The sequence below is a fragment of the Monodelphis domestica genome, chromosome 6, assembly GCF_027887165.1.
Source record: "Monodelphis domestica isolate mMonDom1 chromosome 6, mMonDom1.pri, whole genome shotgun sequence".
In the NCBI taxonomy this organism is placed as follows: Eukaryota; Metazoa; Chordata; class Mammalia; order Didelphimorphia; family Didelphidae; genus Monodelphis; species Monodelphis domestica.
This window is the reverse complement of record NC_077232.1, coordinates 12043636-12067215: the sequence shown is the minus strand read 5'-3', so window position 1 is coordinate 12067215 and position 23580 is coordinate 12043636. Positions and strand designations below refer to the sequence as shown.

Here is a 23580-nt window from a genome sequence, read left to right as displayed (position 1 = left end):
CTTCCCTTCCTTCTGCCCCTCTGTCTCCTCAGAGCCTCCCCACTACACTGCCTGCTCCCCCCCTCCTGCCCCTGCCCCTCTCTGGCCCTGGCTTCTCTCTCTCCTCTCTTTGGCCCCTCAGGCTGCCTTCTGAGGGTTCAGCCGGGCATTCGGCACACAGTAGGTGCTTCCTCTGTCTGCCACCTTGGGCCTTCCCTCTGTCTCTCCTCCCTGCAACTGGGCCTCCCTCAGCCCTCCCCCTCTCGGCTTAGCCCTTTCTCTCCCTCTTCCTACACCATGCAGGACAAGAAGTCAATAAAAAAGCCTTCCTAATGGCCTGAGGAGAGGATGCCAAGGCTCTGTTGTCATGGCAACGGGCCTAAAGGGTCAAGCCCTCCTGGCCAGGCTGGGGTGGGGGCAGGGAGATGCTGGCAGAGAGACAAGGCTGAGCTCCAGCCTGGCACTGCCTGGGAGCAGCCAGGTCTCCTTTGCTGCCTTACCCAGCCCGGCCTGCCAGCACTTCATCCCGATTCGGGAGGGAGAAGGGGTTCTGGGCAGGGGCTGCCCAAGGGCTTTTCTTTCTGCCTCCGTCCGTCTGTCCCTGTTTCTGTCTCCCGTTCCTGGAGGGGATCCAGAATGTGCAGGGAGATGCGCCCCTTGGATCTGGGGAGGGAGGAGGAAAGCAGGGACCTGGCACCGCTAGGCTGAGGTTCAGAGGAGCCTCGGCTTCCCTGTTTGTAAAATGAGTGGGCCAACCACTGCCGAGTATCCTTCCAGCTGGGTCCTGAAGGTCCGCCTTTCTTCTGCCTCCACCGCAGGAGAAAGGAGAGGACAGAAAGGACCGCTCTCATCGGGAAGGCAGAAGGCAAGCCGGGCCGGGTGGCAGGAAGGCGGTCACTACAGAAGGAGCCTGATGGAGTTCCCCATGACCCCCTCTTGTGGCCCCTCACAGCCCCCCGGGAGGCTTCCCCTCCCCACGCAGCACCTCTATTAGAAAGGGCTGCCTGGATCTGGTTCATCCCCCCCCCCCCCCCAAGAAGGAGCAGGAGGAATGGGGAGGAGGAAGGGCGGCTGCTGGTTCTGCCCCATTTGCTCTCTGTGGCCCTTCTCTCTTCCTGAGTAGGCCAGGGCCACATGGGGAAGAAGGCTTCCCGAGCCCAGATGTTTCAGCATCAGCACACCTCTGGGAAGGTCAGTTACATCGGGGATTCTTTGTTTTTAAACCCTCACCTTCCATCTTGGAATCATCAGTCCCAAGACAGAAGAATGGTAAGGGCTGGGCAATGGGGGTGAAGTGACTGGCCCAGGGTCACCCAGCTAGGAAGTGTCTGAGACCAGATTTGAACCCAGGTCTTCCCATCTCTAGGCCTGGCTCTCTCTCTACTGAGCCACCTAGTGGCTCCTCATCAAGGATTCTTAATCTGTTATTCTTGGACTCTTTGGGGCTCTCTTGGACCTCCCTCCTCCAGGGGTCCAAGGAGAGATTTCAGGGAAACCAAATTCAAATGGGAGAAAGTATTTTTATGGACTTGATTTCCTTTAACATCCTCCGAATTTGATTTTCTGCACTTAAAAACTTGATTTTGAGAGAGAGTCCACAGGTTTCCCTGGCAAAGGGCCACCAAAAGATGTTAGGAACCTTCAGAGGGGTTAGCTGGAGCAGACAGTACGGGCATGGTGGGCTTGATGGGGCCCGGAGGAGAGTGAATACCATGAGTAGGGCAAGGGCTATTGCCCCCGCCTTAACCCCTGGCTCCCTCCTCTGGGGTCCCTCGGGTCTGACTGTGGCTGCCTGGCCAGCGGCTCCATCGGGGGTCTTCCCCGTGCTTCGACAAAGTGGCTGAGAAACAGAGAGACAAGTGGAGCTGCCTCCCCGAGCCCCGTGTCCAATCCCAGCCTCTCCTCCTGAACTCTGGTCTGCCATGACCAGCCAGCTGCTCATTTCAAGCTAAAAGCCCCATCTCAAATGCAGCCTCTGGCTTTGTCCCCGAGCCCCTGCTTCTTCCAGTTGCCCCCAATTCTGTCCTTACAGGCAGGAGACCATACAGGGTCCCTGGCTGGGCCCTTCGGTGTCCTTGGTGGTTGAGGATGGACTGGAGGAGCAGAGGGGAAAAGAAGGCGAATCAGAGGAGCTGCCGCCTAGCCTAAAGAGGAAGGTACCGGCAGGGAAGCCTCTGCCTGTGTCCCAGTGGGCTGCAGGCAGTAGGCGGAGAGGAGATGGTGGCTTCTGGCAGGGGGCTCTGGGCAGCTTCCTCTGTGTCCAGTCCTCAGCATCTGGAGATGAAGGCCTTACTAACATAGCTGTCTATCCTTGGACCCAGGAGCAAGAGGGAGGCCGAAGGGAACTGGGAGGATGAGCTCAGAGAACAAGGGCTAACATTTCTAGAGTGCTGAACATCTGGCCAAGCACTTCCCATGATATTTTCTCATCCCATCCTCACCACAACCTGTATTCATTAGAATTTTGAACCCTTGGACTTCATGCCCCAGAAGTCCTTCTGTATTTCCCAGAATTCCTCCCATATTTCCCAGAATTCCTTTCCTCTCTCCACCACATTGTGTGGGCATGTTTGTATATAGTTCGGTGTCTCTGCCTTATCTCTCTCTTCCCGAGATGGGGGGCTGGGTTAGTTAGCTTTTTTACTTTAATGATTATTAATAAACTTAAAAATATTATAGTTATTGTATATTAATTTTGAAATCTACAAACCCTAGGAGGTGGGTGCTGTGATCATCCCCTCCCTTTACAAGGGAGGAAATGGACTTTAAGTGACTTGTCTAGGTTTGTAAGGGACTGAGGCAGGATTCAAACTCAGGTCTTCCTGGTTCCAAGTCCAACACTCTATCTCCTGTGCCACCTTTTAGCATCTTAATGATTCTCCTCTTTAAGACTGGACCCACCAAATGGTCCTTCTCTTAACTGACTCTATGATCTTTGGCATATCCTTCTGGGTCTCTGACTTCAGTTTCTCCAACTGTTAAGTGAAAATTTGGGCTAAATGATCTGTAAGGATGTATTCATCAACTCTATGCAGAGGACTCCCGTATCTGCGGCCCAGGCTCCCTCCCACGTCCACCATCGCCGGCTCCCTACTGGATGTTTCCAAAGGGAAATCCTCAAGACGCCACCAACTAGACGCTTCCAAAATGGGCCTCTGTCGTCATCCTCCAAAGGCTCTACTTAGATACAGTTATAAGTGCTCTATGCTGGCGTCTCCTGTCCCCCGCCTGCTCCCTGGACACTCTGGAGACCCTCTGCCCAGGGGAACAAGCTCTGAGCTGTCCGACTCCTCAGGCTTCCTCGTCCCAAAGCCTATCCGTTCCAGACTCTGGCCAATAATCTAGCCGGGGCTGACCTCTCTGGTCCTAGGGCCGCTGCCTTCATCCTGACCCTCGTCACCCCTCCCTCGCCTGCTCCAGTGCTTTGTGATGGGTCTCTCGGGCCCAGCCTCTCCCACCCATTGCCAGAGGGACGAGGATGATTGCTTTGGAGCCCTCACTGCGTGTCCTAGACTCCATACGACAGATCGCTTCCAGGAGAGAAGCGCCCTCAGGGCCCGGCAATGGGCGAGAAGTGACTCGCCCAGGGTCACCCCACGAGGAAGTGTCTGAGGCCAGGTCCAGGCCTGGTGCCATCCCTCTCTCCTCCTTTAGGACTTGGCACAGGGGGCTCAGTGGACAGAGCCAGGCCTGGAGACGGAGGTCCTGGGTTCCCATCTGGCCTCAGACCCTTCCTGGTGACCCTGCGCGAGACCTTCCTCCCACTGCCTAGCCCTGAGCGCTCTTCTGCCTTGGCGCTGGTACACAGGGTTGACTCTAAGACAGAAGGGAGGGTTTTTTCATCTCTCTTCTGTCCATATTTCCATTTGCCCGAGTCTCCCCCCTGTGGCCCTCTCAAGCTCCCTGAGGCAGGGCTGTGCCCAGCAGAGGCCTGGCAGGTGGGGAGCTTGTGAGGCCCGCCGGGCACAGTCTCTCCTTTTGAAACAGGAGGCCCAGAGAGCAAGGGACTCTCCTAAGGTCCTACAAGTGGGGGGTGAGCCGAGCTGGCCTTCCAGCGGCCCCCCCCCATTCTCTGGCATTCCATGTTCTCTGTTCCAAGGCCTTGTCCAGCTCTGATGGTTCTCTCTGTTCCATCACTGCCCAACCAGCTGTTTGCCCCCACCACATCCCCACCAAGAATGCCTTCCCGTCTTATTTTTGCCCATCCAAAGCTTCTCTGCCTTCAAGCCTTCCTTTATGGGTACGCTGCCTCCTCTGAGAAGTCTTCCCTGATTCTGCAAGCTGGAAGTGTCTCTCTGCCCCTCGGGATGCTCCTAGACCACTCCGCCTCCCCTTGCTGGCCCCCGCCCCCCAGCTGCTTCCCCAAGACGACGTGGGCACCGTGGATCCATGGATTAACATTTATTCAGGCACCTGCTGGTGCTGCACAGAACATTGAGTCAGACGGGGGCCCTGCCCCGGGGGTGCACAATCTAAACAAGACAGAAGCACACAGGACACAGACAAGGGGGATGGAGGCGGGGACAGCGCCGAGGGACAGACAGACGCCCGGAGCACCGCTGTCCTGGGTGCGAGGGGAGGATTGCTCAAGAGAAGCTTCCAGTGATCCGGGAATCTAGAGAGGAGGTCCTGAAGGGGGACGAGGCCTGCAGAAGGGGACCGAGCACGGGGAGATGGCGGGATGAGAACAGGAGGAGAGCCGAGGCGGAGGAGGCGCCGCTGGCACTGGGGGCCGGATCCCAATATGGGCTGAAATGACGTGGGCTCTCGGGGGCTCGGAGGGTGGTACGGCGGCGGCACACGGAGGACCTCAGAATCCACTTGGCCCAACTCCCTCGTCGGACAGAGGCAGGCCGGAGCCCGCGGAGTAGCCGGCCTGGCACGTCCAGGCCTTTCCTGGGCAGTACCTGAGCACCAGGGCTGGGTGGGTTGTTTTTTTCCAGGGACTATTTTCCATGGGAAAAACTCAAGGCCCCGGCCTTCCGTCCCTTGGCTCGGGGCCGAGCTGTCTGGCAGCGGCCCCCCGTGGCTCCTCCTGGCTCTGCGAGAAGGGGGTCACACCGGGCGGGGTGGGGAGCCGGACTGGCTGGTCCCCAAGGTCCTTCCTGGCGTTGTTTCCCTGACGAGGGATCAGCTTCCAGAGAAAAAGGGTGACGTCGGAAGGGATGCTTAAACCGAGCCAGAGTGCGGGGCAGCTCGGGAGGGGAGGGAGAAGCCCATCAGCCCTCACTGCAGGAGGAACCCATCCTCAGGGCTGGGCGCAGGAAGGAGGGTGGGACGGCAGCAAGCCCAGGACTGGGATTTCCTTTTGTGCTCGTGAGGGAAGCTGATTTAGCACCTTCTTCCTAGGAAACCCTGAGCACGACTCAGACCCCAGCTCCTCCGTGGGAGGGGCAGGGCCGGGGGTGCTTATTGCCCTTTTAGGGGTGAGAAACGGAAGTGACTTGCCTAAGGTCACACAGCCAGGGAGGGGGAAGAGGCAGGACTGGAACCCCAGAGGTGGGGTGGGGGAGAGAATGCTCGCTTGGCTATTGCTGTTCCTAAGGGGGCTGGGCCTCCCCTTGGGGTGGTTTTGGAGGCTGGTCTGCCCTGCCCCAGGTATGGACCGAGGATGGGGGAGTCTGTCTCAGCTCCTCCCTGGGGGTCACAGCAGGAGGCCCTAAGGTGCCACTATTTCCCCTTGGGGGACGATAGCCAGGAAGCCTACGAATGAGTAGGTGGGGGGGGGCTAGCCGGGGCTATTCCACCAGAGGCCAGAGGTGGGGGGTGGAGGGAGCCCCAGCCTGGCCTCCCCCATCTCCTTCGCTTTCTTCTGGGGGGGAGGCTGGGCCGGGGTGCTAGGGAACGGCGGAGGAAGGAGCCGAGGCCCTGCTTTTTCACTATCCTTTATTAATCCGAACGCCCCCCCCCAAAGCAGGGGCCATTCTCACAAAAATAGGAATCTGCAAAGAGGAAATCTCGCTGGCTTAGAGAGGGTGTGTGTGGTGGAAACGGCTTTTATGGTTTTTTTCCCATTCGTTTTTCTTCCTTTCTCTTCGCTGAGAATGTTGAGGTTTGTGGTTTGTTTTTGTTTTTTTGTGGTGGTGAATTTTGTCTTTTTTTATAAAACACTTTGCTGTGAGAGGACTCGACAGGATAAAAAGGGCAGGCCCCCCTTGGGCCCCGGCCGGGCCGGGGGTGGAGGGCCCCTGGGTCTCTCCGTCCCCTCCTTCGGGGGCACTGCTAGGTGGGGGGCGGGGGGCACTCTGTACAGCAATTACAGGAGAATGGTCACAAGATAAGAGACGGAGGTCATCGCTAGGAGCTCTCGCCTCCCCCCAAGACCACAGATGACACCCTACTGGGCACCGGAGGGCGGCCAGGGAGGCCTAGGCCTTCCTCCTTGGTCTCAGCCATCCCAGAAGGTCCCCTGGCCAGGGGAAGCAGGCCCCGCTCTCGGGGCAGCCCCGTCCAAAGCCAAGGGCGCCCTCGGACCCAGGCCGGCGCCCGCAGCCTCACAGCCTCCCCTGTGAGGTAGGTGAAGCATTCGTTTTACAAATGGAGAAAATGAGGCGCAGGCGGCACGGGGTGGGGGGGCTGCTTCCGGCCCCCCTGCTCCTCCTGGCCTGGTGACCCCTACCTCTGGCCACCCGGATCCCAGGAGGCTCTCCTTGGTCTGAGGCCAGGGGCAGGAAGGGGAGGGCTGGGGGTGGGTGCGGGAGCAGGAGGTGCCCCCCCCCCAGCATCTTTGCGCCTGATTGGCTGAGCCGGCTCTGGGTGCCCTGCCCCCGCCCACTCCAATATGATTTGGTTTGACCCCAGCTGGGAATCACTAGCTAAGAATGGCAAGGTGAGGGGCTTGCTGGCTGGCGGCTCCTCCCCACCCACAAGGAGGGGAGGAGGGAAGGAAGGGGGAGACGCACGACACACCTGGCAGCCCTCCACACTCCTCCCCTGCCCTCAGCCTTCCCTTTTCTCCTTTGGGCGCTCCCTCCCCAGCCTGCGCACTCCTGGACTCCCGCTCATTAGGATTTAGGGCCATCTGGTCCAAACCCCTCATTTTACAGAGAAGGAAACTGAGGCACCAAGGGCGGAAGAGTCTCTCTGATCACATTCTTCCCTGACGTGGCCTTCCTCACCTACCATCTCCCCTTCCTGCCGCTTCTCTTCTGCTTCCGTGAGGGCCACCTCTGGACCCTGTTCCATCCCTTCCCTCCACACAAGCCTGACCTTTCTGCCACTCATTGACTCAGACTTCAGACCTGAAAGGACCCAAGGGATCAGTCTCTAGACCCCTTTCCCTAACCCATTCCACCCATGAGGAAGCAGAGACGACGTGACTTGCCCAAGGTCTCACAGCTAGTATGAAATAATAGTCAGAAATCGAATCCAGATCCCAGAAGCCCAGAGTCACTGCTTGCTAATGTTTCTCCGTAACTTCCTAGGGTGCGAGAATCTGAGAGTGAGCGCTAGAGGGGTCCTTCGGGTCATCTGACCCAATTCCCTTGCTTCTCTGAGGAAGACGGAGACCTAGAGAAATTCAGTGACTTGCTCAAGGTAACAGTAAGGACGAGAGAGGGCAGAGTTAAGACCTAGAAAGGCTGGGCCTCAGAGCTCCTGGGCATTATTATCGGTGATGGGAAGCAGTTCAGCACTGAGACATGGAGAAGTGAGTATGATCTCGAGCCCAAAGAGCTGAGTTCAAATCCTTGCTCTGTCCCTAAGTCAAGTGTAACCTTTGCATTCTACGTCCTAAGGCCCCTCCCTCTCTGCTCAGAAATTCTGCTGGAAGGTTCCTCTGTATCTGACGCTCCGTGCTCCAAAGCCTCTCTGTCGCTGGCCCGAAGGCCCTTGAAGCCCTGAAGTTCTCAGTCTCCGTGTCGGGAAATGAGGCAGCTGGACAGCAGAGGTTCTCTGGCTCCTCGCCCCTCCAGGAATGCCCATTCTAAACAGAGGGCATCCGTGCCCCAAGCCTCTTAGAGATGGCGGCTGGGAGTCTCGTCCCTCTGTTGCACTAGGGTAAGGGGCCCTGGGGGTCCCGGTCGGCCTTTCCCCCAGCACGGCCGGGCATCTGCTCTCTTTGTTCTCCACACCAGGCCAACTTTTCTGCTAGAGCCTGGGCAGGGAACGGCTGCCAGTCCACGTTGTCTATTTGCCATCTGGCGGCCAGCGTTAGGAAGTGCAGGTCGACACCTGCTCCTCTGGGACTCTGGCTTTGCCCTCCATCAAAGCGCGCTCTTCCAGGTAGCAATAAGAAGGTGGGGAGGAGTCATCAGACTTTCAGCGGGATCACCCAGAAGCCACCACTGGCAGAGACGCCAGCACCAACCGTATGGGGCCATGCAGGGGCGCCTTCAGATGCTCCATCCCAGCTCTTGGCAAGGAGAGGTGGAGAAGGGAACGGGCCGGCTCGGCCCTCCTTCAAGGGGTTCAGAAATACTTTGGGGGCAAATCGATGGTCCCACCAGCCCCCAGCCTCCAGGGAGCGGGGTCCCGGCCAAAGGGCCCCTTTCTGGGTTCCCAGGCTCAGAGCGAGCTGCTGGGGCTCCCATAGAATTTCTCCTGGGCAGCCATCATGGGCACAGACGGGGCCATCTTTTGGATCTCTTCCAGCGTGGCCCTCCTAGGGGCCAAGATCGGCTCAGACATTTACGCTCTACGGATGTTCTAGCTCTGAGCTTTGATGTTCTAGGTTCCTCCTAGCTCGGCCTCACTCTGTGCTTTATATCCCAAGACAATGCCTTCCACCATGTTCTGGGCCCCAAATTCCCTTCCAGCTCTGATAACGTCGTCTCAATCTGAGAATCCACAGTCTAAGGTCTTTCCAGGCCTGACCATCTATGCTCCCATGTTCCTTCCAGCTCCAACATTCTACTTAACAAAGCAACAACACTTAGAACTGATACCGTGCCTTGGTTCCGAGGCAGAGGAGCAGAAGGGCTGGGCCATGGGGGTGAAGGGACTTGCCCAGGGTCACACAGCTAGGAAGTGTCTGAGGTCAGATTTGAACCCCGGACCTGCTGCCTCTAGTCCTGGCTCTCAAGGCACAGGGCCACCCAGCTGTCAGCATTCTACCTCGTTCCAACATTCAGTCTTCTAAGGGCCTCCCAGCTCTAACATGCTGTGTTGGCAACTCGACTCCAGCTCGGAAAGCCTCCATTCTCAGGTTGCTTCCAGCATGACTCCTCTTCCCTTCTAGCTGACGTTCTAGGTTCCAGTTCTAGATTCCACCATCCCTTCGGGCTTTGAGAATGGGTGTCCAAACGCCCGAGGGCTCATCCAGGTCTCCTGGGCTCCAGCTGGAGCCGGACCTTTCCTGTCCTGGCTCAAAGCTGACACCCAATTCGGCCCAATGGGAGGGGGCGACATGGGGGAGGCCCCTGGGGAAGGCATGGAAGGGAGCGATGAGGGGCTGAAAGAACAGAGGAGGACCTAGAGGGCAGGAGAGGTCCGGAGCCCGGCAGGGGCGAGCGCGTTTTCCCAGTGAGAATGAAGGCGATGAGATTTTGGAAGGCGGCGGGGGGGGGGGGGGCAGTGTGGGACCACTAGGACAACGAGAAAGGCGGGGGCAGGGCCCGGTTGAAGGCTCCAGGGATGGAACCAGGCCTGCTCCGGCACTGTGTATCCATCTAGAGGGCAGTGGCTGGGACCAGCCGACTTATGTATTTACTTATTGATTTTCCGATCCTTATTTGCCATCTTGGAATTAAAACTGTGTTTTGGTTCCAAGGCAGAACAGTGGAAAGGGCTAAGCAGTTGAGGTCAAGTGACTTGCCCAGGGGCACTCAGCTAGGAAGTATTTGAGTCTGGATTTGAACCCAGGACCTCCTATCTCTAGGCTTGGCTCTCCATCCATGGGACCAGCCTACTTAAAAATTCTGGGCAATGGGGTCGTCCGTCGAGGGGGACAGCCCCAGGCACAACTTCAGACTCAGACTCTTTACTGGGAGAGCCTTGGAGATTGAGGAGAGGATAGTACACCTAGGGACGGCGTACTAACTTGGCCAGAGAGCACACAAATGGAGAGATGTTGGTCTGGCCTTTGGGACCAAGTTACTTGTGGGGCGGATCCGGGGCTCGGGCCCGGGACACAGGGGCAGCGATGCAGGTGGAGTGGGGCTGGATTTGTCATCAAAGGTCTCAGCTCCCCTCTTGGCGACCTCACTTACCCTCTGGGCCTCAGTTTCCCCTTTTCAAGAACGACAGGGTTGGACTAGGACACTCTAACTCCTAGGATCCTAAGCCTATTTTCGGACTAAAAGAAAGCCACAGGTAATGAGTATTTTTCATATATGACAGAATTCCATACTTCGTGTTTTTGAGGGGAAATGAGAGCCAGCCTGTACATTTTTGGCAGAAGCCCCAGTGGGGACCCTGGCCAAGACCCCCCCCCCCCCAGCCCCCGGCTCTCCAGGAATTGGAAGGCAGAGGTCGGGGTGGGAGGCAGCGTGTTCCTCCTTCTCGATCCAGCACGGAGGCCCAGACTTGAAGCGGATTGGGGCTCCTCGGTGGCTCTGCCGCGTAGGGCTTTGGGCAAGTCTCCTCGCTTCCTCTTCCCCATCCCGCCGTCTTCCTCTCTCCCTCCTCCTTCCCCTTTCCAGAGGCCCCGGGACACACATGGCGAGCAATCTCGAGCCCCCGAGGACAGGACGGGCTCCTCACGCGCTCACACGTGCGCATGGACGATTTGAACACAGCACATGGACACAAGGCCTCGGCTCTGAAGCCGGCTATTTGTACCCCTTGGCCCGCAGGGGCCTCGAGATGGCTTAAAAACCCCCAGCGCCCCGGAGGGGAAGAGGGCCTTTCTGGCCAGGCCAATTGCCGTGGCCTCACCTGGCCCTCGCCTGCTTCTTGGCCAGCCCACAGCTCCAGGAGCCACCTCAAAGAAAATGGTGGACCAGTCAAGCGCCACCGGGTGGGGCCTCTGGAGTGATCTCTCTGTTCTGCCGTCTGTCCTTCTCTCTGTCCATCCTTCTCTCTTGCTCTCTCACTCCCCCTCCTGTTTCTTTAGTGTCGGCGAGTTGAAGAAAAGGGGCAAGCAGGAAAATGGCTCCCAAGGGCCCCCCCAAACCGGGGAGGGCTGGCATTGCCTAGAAACATGGCTGTACTGAGTCCTAGGCCCCCCTCCCTGGCTGAGCCCGCAGGGGTCCTTCCCCGCAACCCAATGGGGGAGCCACACCCGGGGCGTTGTGCATAAAGTGTGAAGGCGTGACTCGAACCCCGAGCCCACAGCCCCACCCCCGGGCCTCCCCAGGCCCCACTCAGGCCTTCAGTTGGTGCCACTGAGCCACGGGCTGCCGAGGACGGGCAATCATGTCCTTCCAGTGCTTCACCTCCCCAGGGCCACTCTTCCAGGACAGATAGATCTGGAGGGAGGAGACAGGGAGAGGGCATTGGTCACCCGGCATCGAGCCGTTCTGTGGGATGAGCGAGAGGCCAGAGCCAGAAAGTACCCAGAGGATGGGGAGCCCAGCCTCGAGAGGGGAGGTCCTGGGTTCAAATCCTAGCTGGGTGACCCTGCACAAGTCACTTCCTCCCCCTTGCCTAGTCCTTACAGCTCTTCTGCCTTGGAACCGATACACAGTATTGATTCCAAGCGGGAAGTGAAGGTTGTTTTATTTTAAGAAAGGGAGAAAGATAGAAAGTATATACAAAGTAAAAGCAAAGTAATGTTTCTGGAAGGAGGCCCTGACAGCTGGGGTGGGGGTGTGGATCAGACAGGGCCTTCTGTGGAAGATGACATTAAAATGTAGCACTGAAGGAAACTAGGGCTTCTGTGAGGCCATGCTGAGGAGGGAAGGCATCCTGAGACGTGGGGCTCAGCCTGGGCAAAGGCACGGAAGTGGGAGATGAACTATATGATGGGAACAAGAGGCCCCCTTGGGCTAAATTGTCCAGTGTGGGGGGGAGAGGAGAGGGAAGAAGGGGCCAGGCTAGAAAGAGTCTGAAATGCCCAACTGGGCTGATCCTAGAAATAAAAAGGAGCTGATGGCATTTCCTGAGCCACGCAGTGCCTGTGGGAGCTAATTTTAGGAAGATCACCTGGGCGGCTAGCTGGGTGGAGGACGCCTGGAAGGGGGAGGGATTTGAGGCCGGGAGACATGAGAGAAGGCGCTGGCAAGAGGCCAGGCTCTGACTCTTTGGGGCTGCGTGACCTTTCTGAGCCTCCACTTCTTCCCCTCTTAAAATGCCGCTCAGTCATTTTTCAGTCGTGTCCAACTATGAGTTTTCTTGGCCAAGATCCTGGAGGGGTTGGCCATTTCCTTCTCCGGCCCATTTTACAGATGAGGAAACTGGGGCCAAAAGGGTAAGGTGACCTGCCCAGAGTCACAGAGCTAGGAAAGGTCTGAGGCCATATTTGAACCCATGAAGATGGGTCTTCCTGAGTCCCAGGCCAGTGCTCTCTCCACTGGGCCATCTGGCTGTCCCAGTTTTACAGGCTGTCCTACGGAAAGGGCTTGGAAAGCCTCCTGGTCTGACAGAAATGGGAGGGATTATTGCTAAGATCCCGCAATCCCAGGCTCCGAGCAGGGACTCAGCCTCGCCCTCACCTCTTCTGACCCCCTGGCTTCACAGATGAGGAGACTGAAACCAAATGGGCGCAGGTGACTCACCCACAATCACCCCTGCAGGGACTTAGCTCAGGAGGAGCCAGGCGAGAACCCAGAGAAATGAGACTGGAGGGAGAGGTGAGCAGAACCAGAATGATTCCAAGTTGTCCAGGACAGCAGGGCTCCGGGGCTTGGGTCAAGGCTCTCATGGGCCGAGGGCTCCAGAGGAGGAAGAGGAGGAGGAAGAGAAGGAGAAGGAGGAGGAGGAAGAGAAGGAGGAGGAGGAGGAGGAAGAGAAAGAAGAGGAGGAGGAGGAGGAGGAGGAGGAGGAGGAAGAGAAAGAAGAGGAGGAGGAGGAGGAACAAGAAAAAGGGGAAGAGGAAGAGAAGGAGGAGGAGGAGGAGGAAGAGAAAGAAGAGGAGGAGGAGGAGGAGGAGGAGGAAGAAGAGGAGGAGGAGGAGCAGGAGGAGGAAGAGGAAAAGGAAGAGGAGGAAGAAGAGAAGGAGAAGGCAGAGGGGGGAAGAGGAAGAAGAGGAGGAGGAGGAGAAGAAGGAAGAGGAGACGGGCTGCCCATCCTTGCTGGAAAGGGAAGGGACCTGGGGGCCCAATGGGCCTGGGGTTTCCAGGTAGGGCAGTTACTAGGCCAATTTTTGGCTTTGGTGATACATTACAAGGGGTAGCAATAAGGAAGCAGAAAAAGAGGAGGAAAGGAGAGAATGAAAAACAAAATTTAAAAATATAGAGCAGAGATGGGGATGGAGTGGGACAAGCAGGCACATGTGAACACTTTTAAATCCTCACCTTCTGTCTTAGATCATACTATGTATTGGTTCTGAGGCAGAAGAGCTAGGCAATGGGAGTAAAGTGACTTGCCCAGGGTCACACAGCTAGGAAGTATGTGAGGTCATACTGGAACACAGGACTTCACATCTCTCAGCCTGGCTCTATCTACTGTGTCACCTAGCTTTGCCTCTGCCTCTTGGAAGCCTCAGCTCCCTTCTAGGTACCATTCAGAAGTCACCCCCTACAGCAGAACTGTCCCAGTTAGGGCCATCCCATGTACACACACCCAACTGTTAGTGCTGAAGGGAATTAGAATCCACTTTGTCTTTACTGATACACCCCGTGGGGAAGAGAATACGTGGCCCTTGAGGGCAGGATTTTGCATTGTATCCCCAGGGTCTGGCGGAGGCCTGAGCGCCTCACAGAACACATTTCATAGGTATTTGTTGAATTGATGGAAATGGTCACCATACACTCTAGGAGTCTGACCTGGAGAATCTTGGGGGACACTGAGGGCTTCAGTAGAGAGAGGATGGCACCCTAAGGCTGGCTCCAGAATGGATTCCCTTTCATGCCCTCCCTGTCTTCCTTCCTTCCTTCCTTCCTTCCTTCCTTCCTTCCTTCCTTCCTTCCTTCCTTCCTTCCTTCCTTCCTTCCTTCCTTCCTTCCTTCCTTCCTTCCTTCCTTCCTCCCTTCTTTTCTTCCTTCCTTCTTCCTCCCTCCCTCCCTTCCTTCCTCCCTCCTTCCCTTCCTTTTTCTTCCTTCTTCCCTCCCTCCTTCCTTCTTCCCTCCCTCCCTTCCCTCCCTCCTTCTTTCCTTCCTTCCTCTCTCCCTTCCTTCCTCCTGCCTTAATCTCCCTCCTTCCCTCCCTTCCTTCTTCCTACTACCCTTCCTTCCTTCACTCCTTCCTCCCTCCCTCCCTTCCTTCTTTCCTTCCTACTGCCCTTCCTTCCTTCCTCCCTCCTTCCCTTCCTTTCTCCCTTCCTTTCTCCTTCCCTCCCTCCCTCCCTTCCTTCCCTCCCTTGCTCCCTCCCTTCCTTCTTCCTTCCCTTCTTTTCTTCCTTCCTTCCTTCTTCCTTCCTCCCTCCCTTCCTTCCTCCCTCCCTTCCTTCCTCCCTCCTTCCCTTCCTTTTTCTTCCCTCTTCCCTCCCTCCTTCCTTCTTCTTCCCTCCCTCCCTTCCCTCCCTCCTTCTTTCTTTCCTTCCTCTCTCCCTTCTTCCTCCCTCCCTTCCTTCCTCCTGCCTTAATCTTTCTCCTTCCCTCCCTTCCTTCTTCCTACTGCCCTTCCTTCCTTCCCTCCTTCCTCCCTCCCTTCCTCCCTTCCTTCTTTCCTTCCTACTGCCCTTTCTCCCTCCTTCCCTTCCTTTCTCCCTCCCTCCCTTCCTCCTTCCTTCCTTCCTTCCTTCCTTCCTGCCTGCCTGCCTGCCTTCCTTCCTTCCTTCCTTCCTTCCTTCCTTCCTTCCTTCCTTCCTTCCTTCCTTCCTTCCTTCCCTCTCTCCCTCCTTCCTCCCTCCTACAGTTTAGCTTCATTGCCCTCATTCATGCATATATTTAGCAAATATTGATTGAATTCCTCCAGCATACAGAGCCCTGCCTCCCTCCCTCCCTTGACTGCTCCTGCCAGCATTAGCAGGTGGCCCGGTGCTAGTGCCACCCACCTTGCCGATGACGTCATTGCGGCTGAGCTTATCCTTGTCCATGACGGTGATAATGATCGTCGTCTCCCGCAGCTTCTCTGTGGGGATGTCGAAGATGAAGGACTCATTGAAGACAGGGTTCAGGTTCCTCTTCATGGTCACCGTCTTCTTCTTCTCCACTCGCTTGTCCTTGTACATCAACCACACCTTGACGTAGGGGTCTGTGGGGCGAGAAGCAGGAGCCAATGGAAGTGGGGCTTCTCCAGCCCGGACCTCTCCCCCGAGGGAGAAGAGGAGAAAAGAGAGGTTCTTCCCTTTGGGGGGGGCAGCCATCAAAGACTACAGGGAGCCTTAGAGATGCTGAATTATAGAATGTTGGAGCTGGGAGGGACCGTAGAACAGGGAACATCAGAGCCGGGCAGAGGGGGCCTAGAGCAGGGAATGTCAGGGCTGGGGAGGACCTCAGAGAACATTCGCCTCAACTACCTTATTTTGCAGATGGGAAAACATGGGCCTAGAAAGGGGTCATCCCTAGCTCAGAGTCACCAAGGAAGCTGACAGAATTAGGACCAGAACTCAGACCTCCAGAGTCCCAACCTAGCATTCTTTCTATTTCCATGCTACCTTCTTCATTCCGGAAAGGAACCTAGAATACACCCCAATAAACTTGCCTCTGGTCCAGAGAGAGCCTAGCACTGAATCTAGAACCCAGCCCATAGCAGACCCTTAGTCAATGTTAGCTGACTGCCCAGCAGCCCTAGCTTTGGGAGTGTTCTTTTTTCTTGAACCCTTTGCTGTCTTCTTAGAATCAATACTATATATTGGTTCTAAAGCAGAAGAGTGGTAAGGGCTAGACAGAGGGTTAAGTGACTTGCCCAGGGTCATACAGCTAGGAAGTGTCTGAGGTCAAATTTGAACCCAGGACCCCTCATCTCTAGGTCTGGCTCTCTATCCACTTAGCTGCCCCAAGGAGTGTTCTGATAGGAAGGAGAGCTCCATGGGATGATGTTCAACACGTGGAGAGGGAAGGATGGGGGGAGATTTAGATTCCACAATCCAAGAAGGAAAGAGCTGAGAGAGGCCCATGTTCACAATGCCCCCCTCTGCCTCATCATCCCAGCCCTGCTCCAAAGCCGCCCCGTACCAGATGTTCCCCCGATGTCCATGGCTTTTAGGTTCCGGGCTTTGATGATATTCACGATGATGGAGTTGGCAGAGGGGTTATAGCACAGGGACAGGAGCAGCTCCCCTCGACTTCCCTGGAAGAGACAAAAGGAGGGGGTGGGGGCTGGGAGCCTGGGCAAAATTCTTAGGTGGCTCTGCGCTCCGAGGACCCCACAGGGGACTGCTGTGATGAGGCCTGCAGCCCTGGCACTGTAGCACCTCTGGAAAGGACTCCTCAGAGCCTGAGCCACATTCCGAGGGATCGGGCCCCTTTCTCCAGTTCCCAGCTCATTCCAGGGGCAGCAGGGGCTAGCCAGATGTGGGCCATGGGGTCCCTTCCACAATGGCTCCCCCCCTTACCCCCTACCTGGGGGTGATAGTAATAATAACAATAATTGTTAGCACTTATATAGTGCTCGAAAGTTTGCGGAGCACTATACAAATATCTGGGAGTTAGGTGATATTGTTATCCCATTTCACAGATGAGGAAACTGAGGTCAACAGAGATTAAGTGACTTGCCCAGGGTCTTGCTAGGAAGTGTGTGAGGTGGAAATTGAACTCGGGTCCTCTGGTCTCCAGGACCATTGCTTGGTGCATTTTGGTGCCCCTAGCCTTCTTTTATGACCACCCATTGTACCTTCCCTGGATCACTGAGGCCCCCCTTCCATAGGGTGGAAGCCTTCTCCTGCTGTGGCAGGGAAGGGGCACCCTTTTCTCATGCCCAAGACGCTAAGCCCCAGCCTCCGGGAGGGACAGAAAGGGCCTTACGCTCCCGTCGCTACATGGCTTCAACTCCTTCCAGAATGTCTGCATCTGGGTCAGGTCCACTTTGTTGAGAGGGATGGACACCTCGCCAATGGGGTCGTTCCGACTGAAGCGATCATAGTCCAGGACCTGCAGGTACAGCACCCGCTGCACCACCTTCTCATAGGGGAAGCCTGTGGGGACCGAGAGGGAAGTCAGGGCTCTGGGCTCGAACCCCGACCCAGGAAACGTTCTGGTGCCTCCGAGCGAGAAGGGACCACAGGAGAGCTCCCCCACCCCAGCAGCCTCAGCGGGCACCATCCGGCCTCTGCCCAAGGACTCCCGCTGGAGGAGATCCCCTTCCAGCGCTGGAGCTCCAATCCTGAAGACGGCTTTGGGCCCCAACCTTTTCCTTTGCAGTTTCACTGCACCCACTCTTTGTCAGCTAGAGTCCAAGAAAAGGGGGCCACGGTCAGTGCTACTTCCTCTGGCTGCTGATCTTATCCTGCAACTGAGATCACCCTCTCGGGAGCCACTAGTGATCTCCCAGCCCCCCTCTCTGCCCGTCTGTCTGTCTGTCTGTCTGTCTCTGTATCTCCTCTCTGTCTCTCTCCTTTCTCTCTGTCTGTCTGTCTGTCTTCTATCTCTGTCTGTCTGTCTCTGGCTGTATCTCCTCTCTGTCTCTCTCTTTTTCTCTCTCCCTCTGTCTCTCTGTCTGTCTGTCTCTCCTCTCTCTCTTCTCTCTCTCTTCCTCCCTCTTTCCCTCCCTCTCTCTCTGTCTCTCTCTGTCTGTCTCTCCTTTCTCTGTCTCTCTTTCTCTGTCTCTCTGTCTGTCTGTCTCTCCCTCCCTCCCTCTGTCTCTCCTCTCTTTCTCTCTCTCTCTCTTTCTCTCTCTCTGTCCCTCTCTGGCTCTCTCTCTCTGGCTCTCTCCTCTCTCTCTCCCTCCCTCTCTCTCTGGCTCTCTTCTCTGTCTGTCTGTCTCTCCTTTCCTCTCTCTGTCTCTGTCTGTCTGTCTCTCCCTCCCTCTCTCTCTGTTTATCTATCCCTCCCTCTCTCTCTGGCTCTCTGTCAGTCTCTCTCCTCTCTCTTTCCCTCCCTCTCTCTCTGTCTCTGTCTGTCTCTCTGTTTGTCTCTCTCTCTCCCCCCTTTACCTACCTCTCTGACCACTCCTTCTGAGTCTCATTGGCTGGCTCCCCCCTCCCCCCATGTCGTGCCCCCTAACTTAGATGTTCCCCAACACTTTGCTCTCGGCCTTTACTCTTTTCTTCTCTCGCCTCCCACTTGATGACCTCATCCTCCTCCATGGTTGTAATGATCCATAAATCCTGCCCCACCTCTCTCCTGAGCTACAGTCCCACCTCACTCACAGTCAGCCACTTCTGACTGGCCATCCCGTCCACAGCCCAGTTCGGCTCATCCAACACAGAACTTTCCTTCCCCGTCACCCCAGATCACAGTCTCCTGAAGTTCTCTATTTCTGGTGAAGGTCCCCCACTTTCCCAGCCATGCAGATCCACAAAATCAGTGTCGAAGCCCATCCTCTCATTCATTCCACGCATCCTATCAGTTGCATGTTTTTTCTGCCTCCCTTCACCCCACTCTGGCAGCCCCCACCCCAGTTCTGGGCCTCATCACCTCCTGCCTGGCCTTTTCCAACAGCTTCCTGACCGGCCTCCCCAACTCAACCCTTTCCCTCTTCCAATCCATCCTCCAGGTAGCCACCAAAGTGAAACAGCTCAAGTGCCTCCGTGACCAGGCCACCCGCCCTGGGTGACGGACCGACTCCTGGATCACGAATCATCTCCTCGGACACTTAAAGTCCTTCCTAACTTTCCCATCTTTAAACGCTCTGGGTCTTGGCTGTGCCCAGGCTGTTCCCGATGCCTGGAATGCTTCTCCTCATCTCCACCTCTTAGAACCCTGGTTCTGCTCAGGACCCAGCCTAGGGGACCCCTCCTTCAGGAGGCCTTTTCTGGGCCTACCTGGTGCTCGCTACCACAAACACCTAGATGTGCCTTGGGATTTCAGGCCTGGAAGGGTCTCTAAAGACAGGCAGAGGTTAGGCCGAGCAGGGATCCATCCCATCTACAACACACTCGCCAGTGCTTGGCCCTTCGGCCTCTGCGTGATGTCCTCCGGGGACAGGGAGCTCATCACCTTCTGCCGAGACCTTTCTAACTGCTAGGCCGTCTCCCTTTGCTTCGAGTCCTGTCCCCCACCCCCCTCTCCACTTCCTCCCCTGGTTCTGCCCTCCGGGGCCAAGCCAAAGGAGTCTAATCCTTTCTTTCTGGGACTTTGCTACCAGGGACTCAGGAGAACACGTGTGCCCGCAGCTGTGCCCCCTTTGTTCTCTCTCCCCCCGGGGGAGGCCTCTTCAAAGCCCAGGAGAGGTTGAGTGGCCGGCAGAGGAGGGTCAGAGGCAAGGCAAGAACCGAAGAGAACAGGCCAACGTCTCGCGGCTGATGGGACGGGCCTAGAACCTTCCCCTCTGCACGGCCCCCCGGTCTTCCTTAGGGGGCGGTGAGGCTGGCAGAGCCACACAATAAACGAGGACATCCCCTCCAGGTTCCTGTTACACGACGAGGAGCCCCAGGGAAAGCGAGCTGCCCAGGCCACCCGGCCAGCCCTCGGGGCCCTCCCCATGGACTCGTGTGCCCAAATGACTGCCCAAAGCGGCCCCGACCTGGTCCCCGTCGTGCCCCTGGGGGGCTCCCGGCAGGGCCGGCCTCACCTTCAAAGAGGAACGTCTCGTTCCAGTGGGGGTTCAGGTTCTTCCTCTTGACCTTGGTCTCCAGCTTGTGCTTCTTGTCGGGGAGCAGGTAGATCTTGACGAAGGGGTCGCTGGTGCCGCTGAAGTCCTTGGCCGGCAGCTCCTGCGCCTTCATGATCTTCACGGTGAGGGTGGACTCTTGGAAGTTGTAGCCCACGCTGAACTGGATCCGGCCCAGGTTCTCCTGGCTGCAGCCCTCGTGGGCCTCGTCATCCTCCGAGCCTGGGGACAGCTGGGGCACGAGAGACAGACCCCCAGGAGGCATCAGGGAAAGGCCCCCCTCGAGGTCTGGGGGACCCCACGGGGGGCACCACAAACCTCCCACTCACCGGGCGATGGCTCCTGGGTCTATCCTCTCCTCACCAGGAGCTGGGCTTCAGCCCCTCCTCCTCCCCCTCCTCCTTGGGCTGCCTCTCCATCGGCCCGTGTCTACCCCCCCTTGTGCCTAGGTCTTGGCACGCTGCCTCCCTCAGTAGCCTGTGGGCTCTGGGGGGGGTAGGGACCCCCTTTTGGATCCCCAGCCCTTAGCACGGGGCCAGGCACATGGTGGGCATTTAATAAATACTTGGTGACTTGATTTGACGAGGAATCTTTGAGGTAGGTAATGCATTGTTACTCCCATTCTACAGAGAAGGAGGCGGAGACCCTGAGAGGTTGTGATTTGGCCAACTGAGTCAGAGCTAGAGTTTGGACAAGGGTCTCCTTACTCCAAGACCAGGGCCTTTTCTCCTCCCTGGAAGCCTAGAATGGGCAAGGGGAAGTCAGGTGGGGAGTCACGTGGGGAGTCACGTGGTAAGTCACGTGGTTCCCGCCATCTTGAATCTCCTGATGTCAGATCCAGCTGTGTCAGCTGCTATTCCTGGACTGAGGTCAGAGGGTCAAGCAAACAGCCCAAACTTGGTGGGCTTGGGGGGATCCAGGGAGAGGCAGGGAGACACGTTTGGGTCTCATTTGGGCAGGAGCCTCCCCGGGGTCTTGCCTGGGTCCCGGCACCCCAGCAAGGGGGATCGCCACCATTTTTCTTCCCTTGGACTCCCTGGGCAGTCTGGCAAAGTCTACGGAGCCCCTGTCCATGCGGAGGCTTCTGAAAGCACCTGAACCTAGATCTCTGCACGGGACACGGACCGTCCCCTGGGGCCTGGGGGGACTGGGGGCTCCAGCACTGGCTCTCCCATGCCGTGCCGTCAGCTGAAGGGACCCCCAAAGGCGGCAGGAGGGCTCCTCTCCCAGGGAGGGTCCTTGTCTTTTCACTGACCTGGCCGCTACCCTGACTTCCCTGAATTAGGCAAAGCTGGAACCTCAGAAGCCAGCGCCCCGGGCATCGCGCCCAACTTGGAGACTCCCTCCCTTCCAAGGCTGCCCATTCGCCATGGCTGGCACGTCTGTCCCTACCGTGGCTCCTCTTCCACAGAACCTGACCACGGTGGTGTCGCCCCCCTTCCCTGCGCCTCTACATCCCTTCTTTCCCAGCCCAAGCAGCCCTTCTTCATTTTGCGCTCCCTCCCCCTCCTGGTGGCACTCTTTGCATCCGCACTGGCTCAACCGAAAATAGGGTGCCCATGGCCACGTGCTTGGCCGCCCCCCTTTGGGGTGTGGGCTTGGGGGTGGCGCCTGGCCGGAATCGGTGCCTCCAGGACTCCAGGGCCTCTTGCAGGCTCATCACCAGGCTCTGCATGCACAACTGTAGCCCTGAGCCCTAATTAACCAGATCTGGGATGGCACAGCGGAGCCGTAACTATGGCAACCGGGTCGGGCAGCCCCCACCGGAGCCCCAGGGGGATGGGCAGCCTGAGACCCTTCTCCTTCAGAAGGCATCATCAAAAACACATCAAAGGCAAGGCCGGCCTCTTGACTGCCTCTGGAGGGGGCTGACCCTGCGAGGCGGGGTGCGGGCAGGCCTCCCTCCCTCCCTCTCTCCAGCCCAGCCTCCCGGCCGCCTCATCTTCTGGAGCTGGAAGCGGGCCCTGACACAGGTGGGGCCTCGCAGGACCCCCAAAAGGGAGGTGCCATTTTTGTCCTCATTTCCCAGAAACTGAGGTATGGGTGATGGGCATGTGTCATCCTCAGCCCACATCAAGCCCGAACTCCATCTGGGGGGGGTCTTGGTTTAGGGACCCTCTGGTTTAAGGGTCCTGGAAGCTTTGGGGGGTCCTGGGCCCCTGGAAGCCCGCCCATGGACCTTTCCTCAGGGGCAGCTAGGTGGCTCAGGGGTCTCAGGAAGATCAGGAGGTCTTGGGTTTAAATCTGGGTGACCCTGGTCCTTTTTGCAGATGTAGAAACTGAGGCAGACGGAGCCCACACAGCTAGTAAGGGTCTGGGGTGGGATTCGAACAAAAGTCCTCCCGACTCCCAACCTGCTGCCTCTAGAAGGCTCGGAGGCGGTAGCAAACTTGTGATTCCCACCTGGGTCCTCACATGCCAGCCAAGAAGTGGGGAGCAACCAGGGTTCCTCTCCCGGTGGTCGCTCTGACCACCGTCATGGGAGCGAATGGCCTGCCCTCTCCCTGGACAGTCTACTCTGCTCTCCTCCTCCTCCTCCTCCTCGCCAGGAGACGGGGAGCGGATGCTGGACTTCCTGCCTCCGGCGGGCACTGTGAGAGGCAGCTGCGTGCCAGGGCCCGGCCTCCAAGAGTCCAGCCTCCCGGGAGCCCCAGCACACAAGCGAGAGGGCATTCGGGGGCGCGTGGGGAGGACGAAGGCTGCCGCCGCTTCCCAGGAAAGACGGAGAGGTGGAGGCAGCTCAGGGGACCTCGGAGAGGGAGGCCAAGGCAGGGACAGAACTGCAGAGGGCTTGGACGCGGGCTTAGGAGCCAGGGACGCGCCCTCTCTGGCCTCCGGGGTGGGCACCGTTCCCCTCGGGCTCGGGCCGTGCCCAGAGCCCCTGTCTGACGGCCATGCTTTCCAGAACTGGCCCCGGCCTCCCTGAGGCATTGCTGGAGAGAGGCCGCCCTGCCATGATCTCCGGGGGCGCCCGGGCGCATCTGTGCCGGCCCGGAGCCTCGAGTTCGAACGCGTCTCACGAGGCCGCCAGCCCCGCGACCCGGCCTCCGTTCCAATTTCCTCGCCGGTGAAATAAGATAATAATAGCACCTGCGGCTCGGGGCTGCCGGGAGGCTATAATGAGATGACCCAGAGGAGGCTCGGCAGACCTGATCCTCCTTCCCGGCACCCCGGAGGGTGGATTCAGCTCCGTCCCAGACGCCCCCTCTCCGCCCAGGGGCAGCGTGCCGGGCCTCGAACGCCAAGCCCAGGACCCCCATCTCCCCAAGGGGCGGGCAGTGCCCGCAGCAGGGCTTTCCGAGCCCTCCCTCCCATCTTGGACCCCCATTGCGGCTGGGCCGCGGGCAGAAGTGTGAGGCGCCCCACGCCGTGCTGGGGGAGGGGGTCTGGCTCTGCCCCCCCCCCGGCCCCCCTTCCTCCTCACCATGAGCATCTCGCTGGTGAGGGAGTTGACGAGGTCTGAGACCGAAGAGCGCGGCTCGGTCCGGCGGTCGGACTCATCGTGGGGCGTCTGGCCCGGGACGGGGGCCGTGTTCACCGCCTTCCCACCTGCCGGCAACCTGGGGAAAGAGCCGGAATGAGCGCTGGCCGGGGGTGGTCGGGGACCCCCGTTCCCCTGCCGGTCGGCTGCCCTGGGCTCCGGGCGCCTGCTTCTCCCATCAGCCTAAGGCTGTCTCTGTCCTTGCCGGGGTGCCCTCACCCAGTGGGCGAGCCTCACCTGTCGTCCCGTCCCCCCCCCCCCAAGGCTCGGCTCAGCCGCTCTCTCCAGCGGGCCACGGGCTTCGTCGGGACGCCCGTCCGCCCCGGCCCCTCCTCTGGGCAGGCCCCGCTCTGGCCCCCGGCTGGGAGCGCCAGGCCACGTCTACACATCATTACCCTCCACAAACACGCCCCGCCGCCGCCTGTCTCTGCGGCCCGCCTGTGTTTGCTCAGGCAGGACGCAGCTGCCACGGCCTTGGGCTCGGCGCC

At 58.1% G+C, this 23580-nt stretch overlaps 1 protein-coding gene across 1 annotated transcript in view; it reads right to left on the bottom strand.

Moving 5' to 3' along the window:
- Positions 1 to 4365: 4365 nt before the first annotated feature.
- Positions 4366 to 23580, bottom strand: part of LOC103105774 (synaptotagmin-7) — a 26709-nt gene continuing 7494 nt past the window's right edge. Inside the window, exons 2-7 of the mRNA XM_056801616.1 lie at positions 23036 to 23171; positions 19573 to 19843; positions 16866 to 17035; positions 16077 to 16191; positions 14954 to 15153; positions 4366 to 11327 (exon numbers count right to left, since the gene is read on the bottom strand). Coding sequence (XP_056657594.1) covers positions 11223 to 11327; positions 14954 to 15153; positions 16077 to 16191; positions 16866 to 17035; positions 19573 to 19843; positions 23036 to 23171 — 997 coding nt within the window. The 3' untranslated portion in view covers positions 4366 to 11222. The remainder of the gene's footprint in view (positions 11328 to 14953; positions 15154 to 16076; positions 16192 to 16865; positions 17036 to 19572; positions 19844 to 23035; positions 23172 to 23580) is intronic.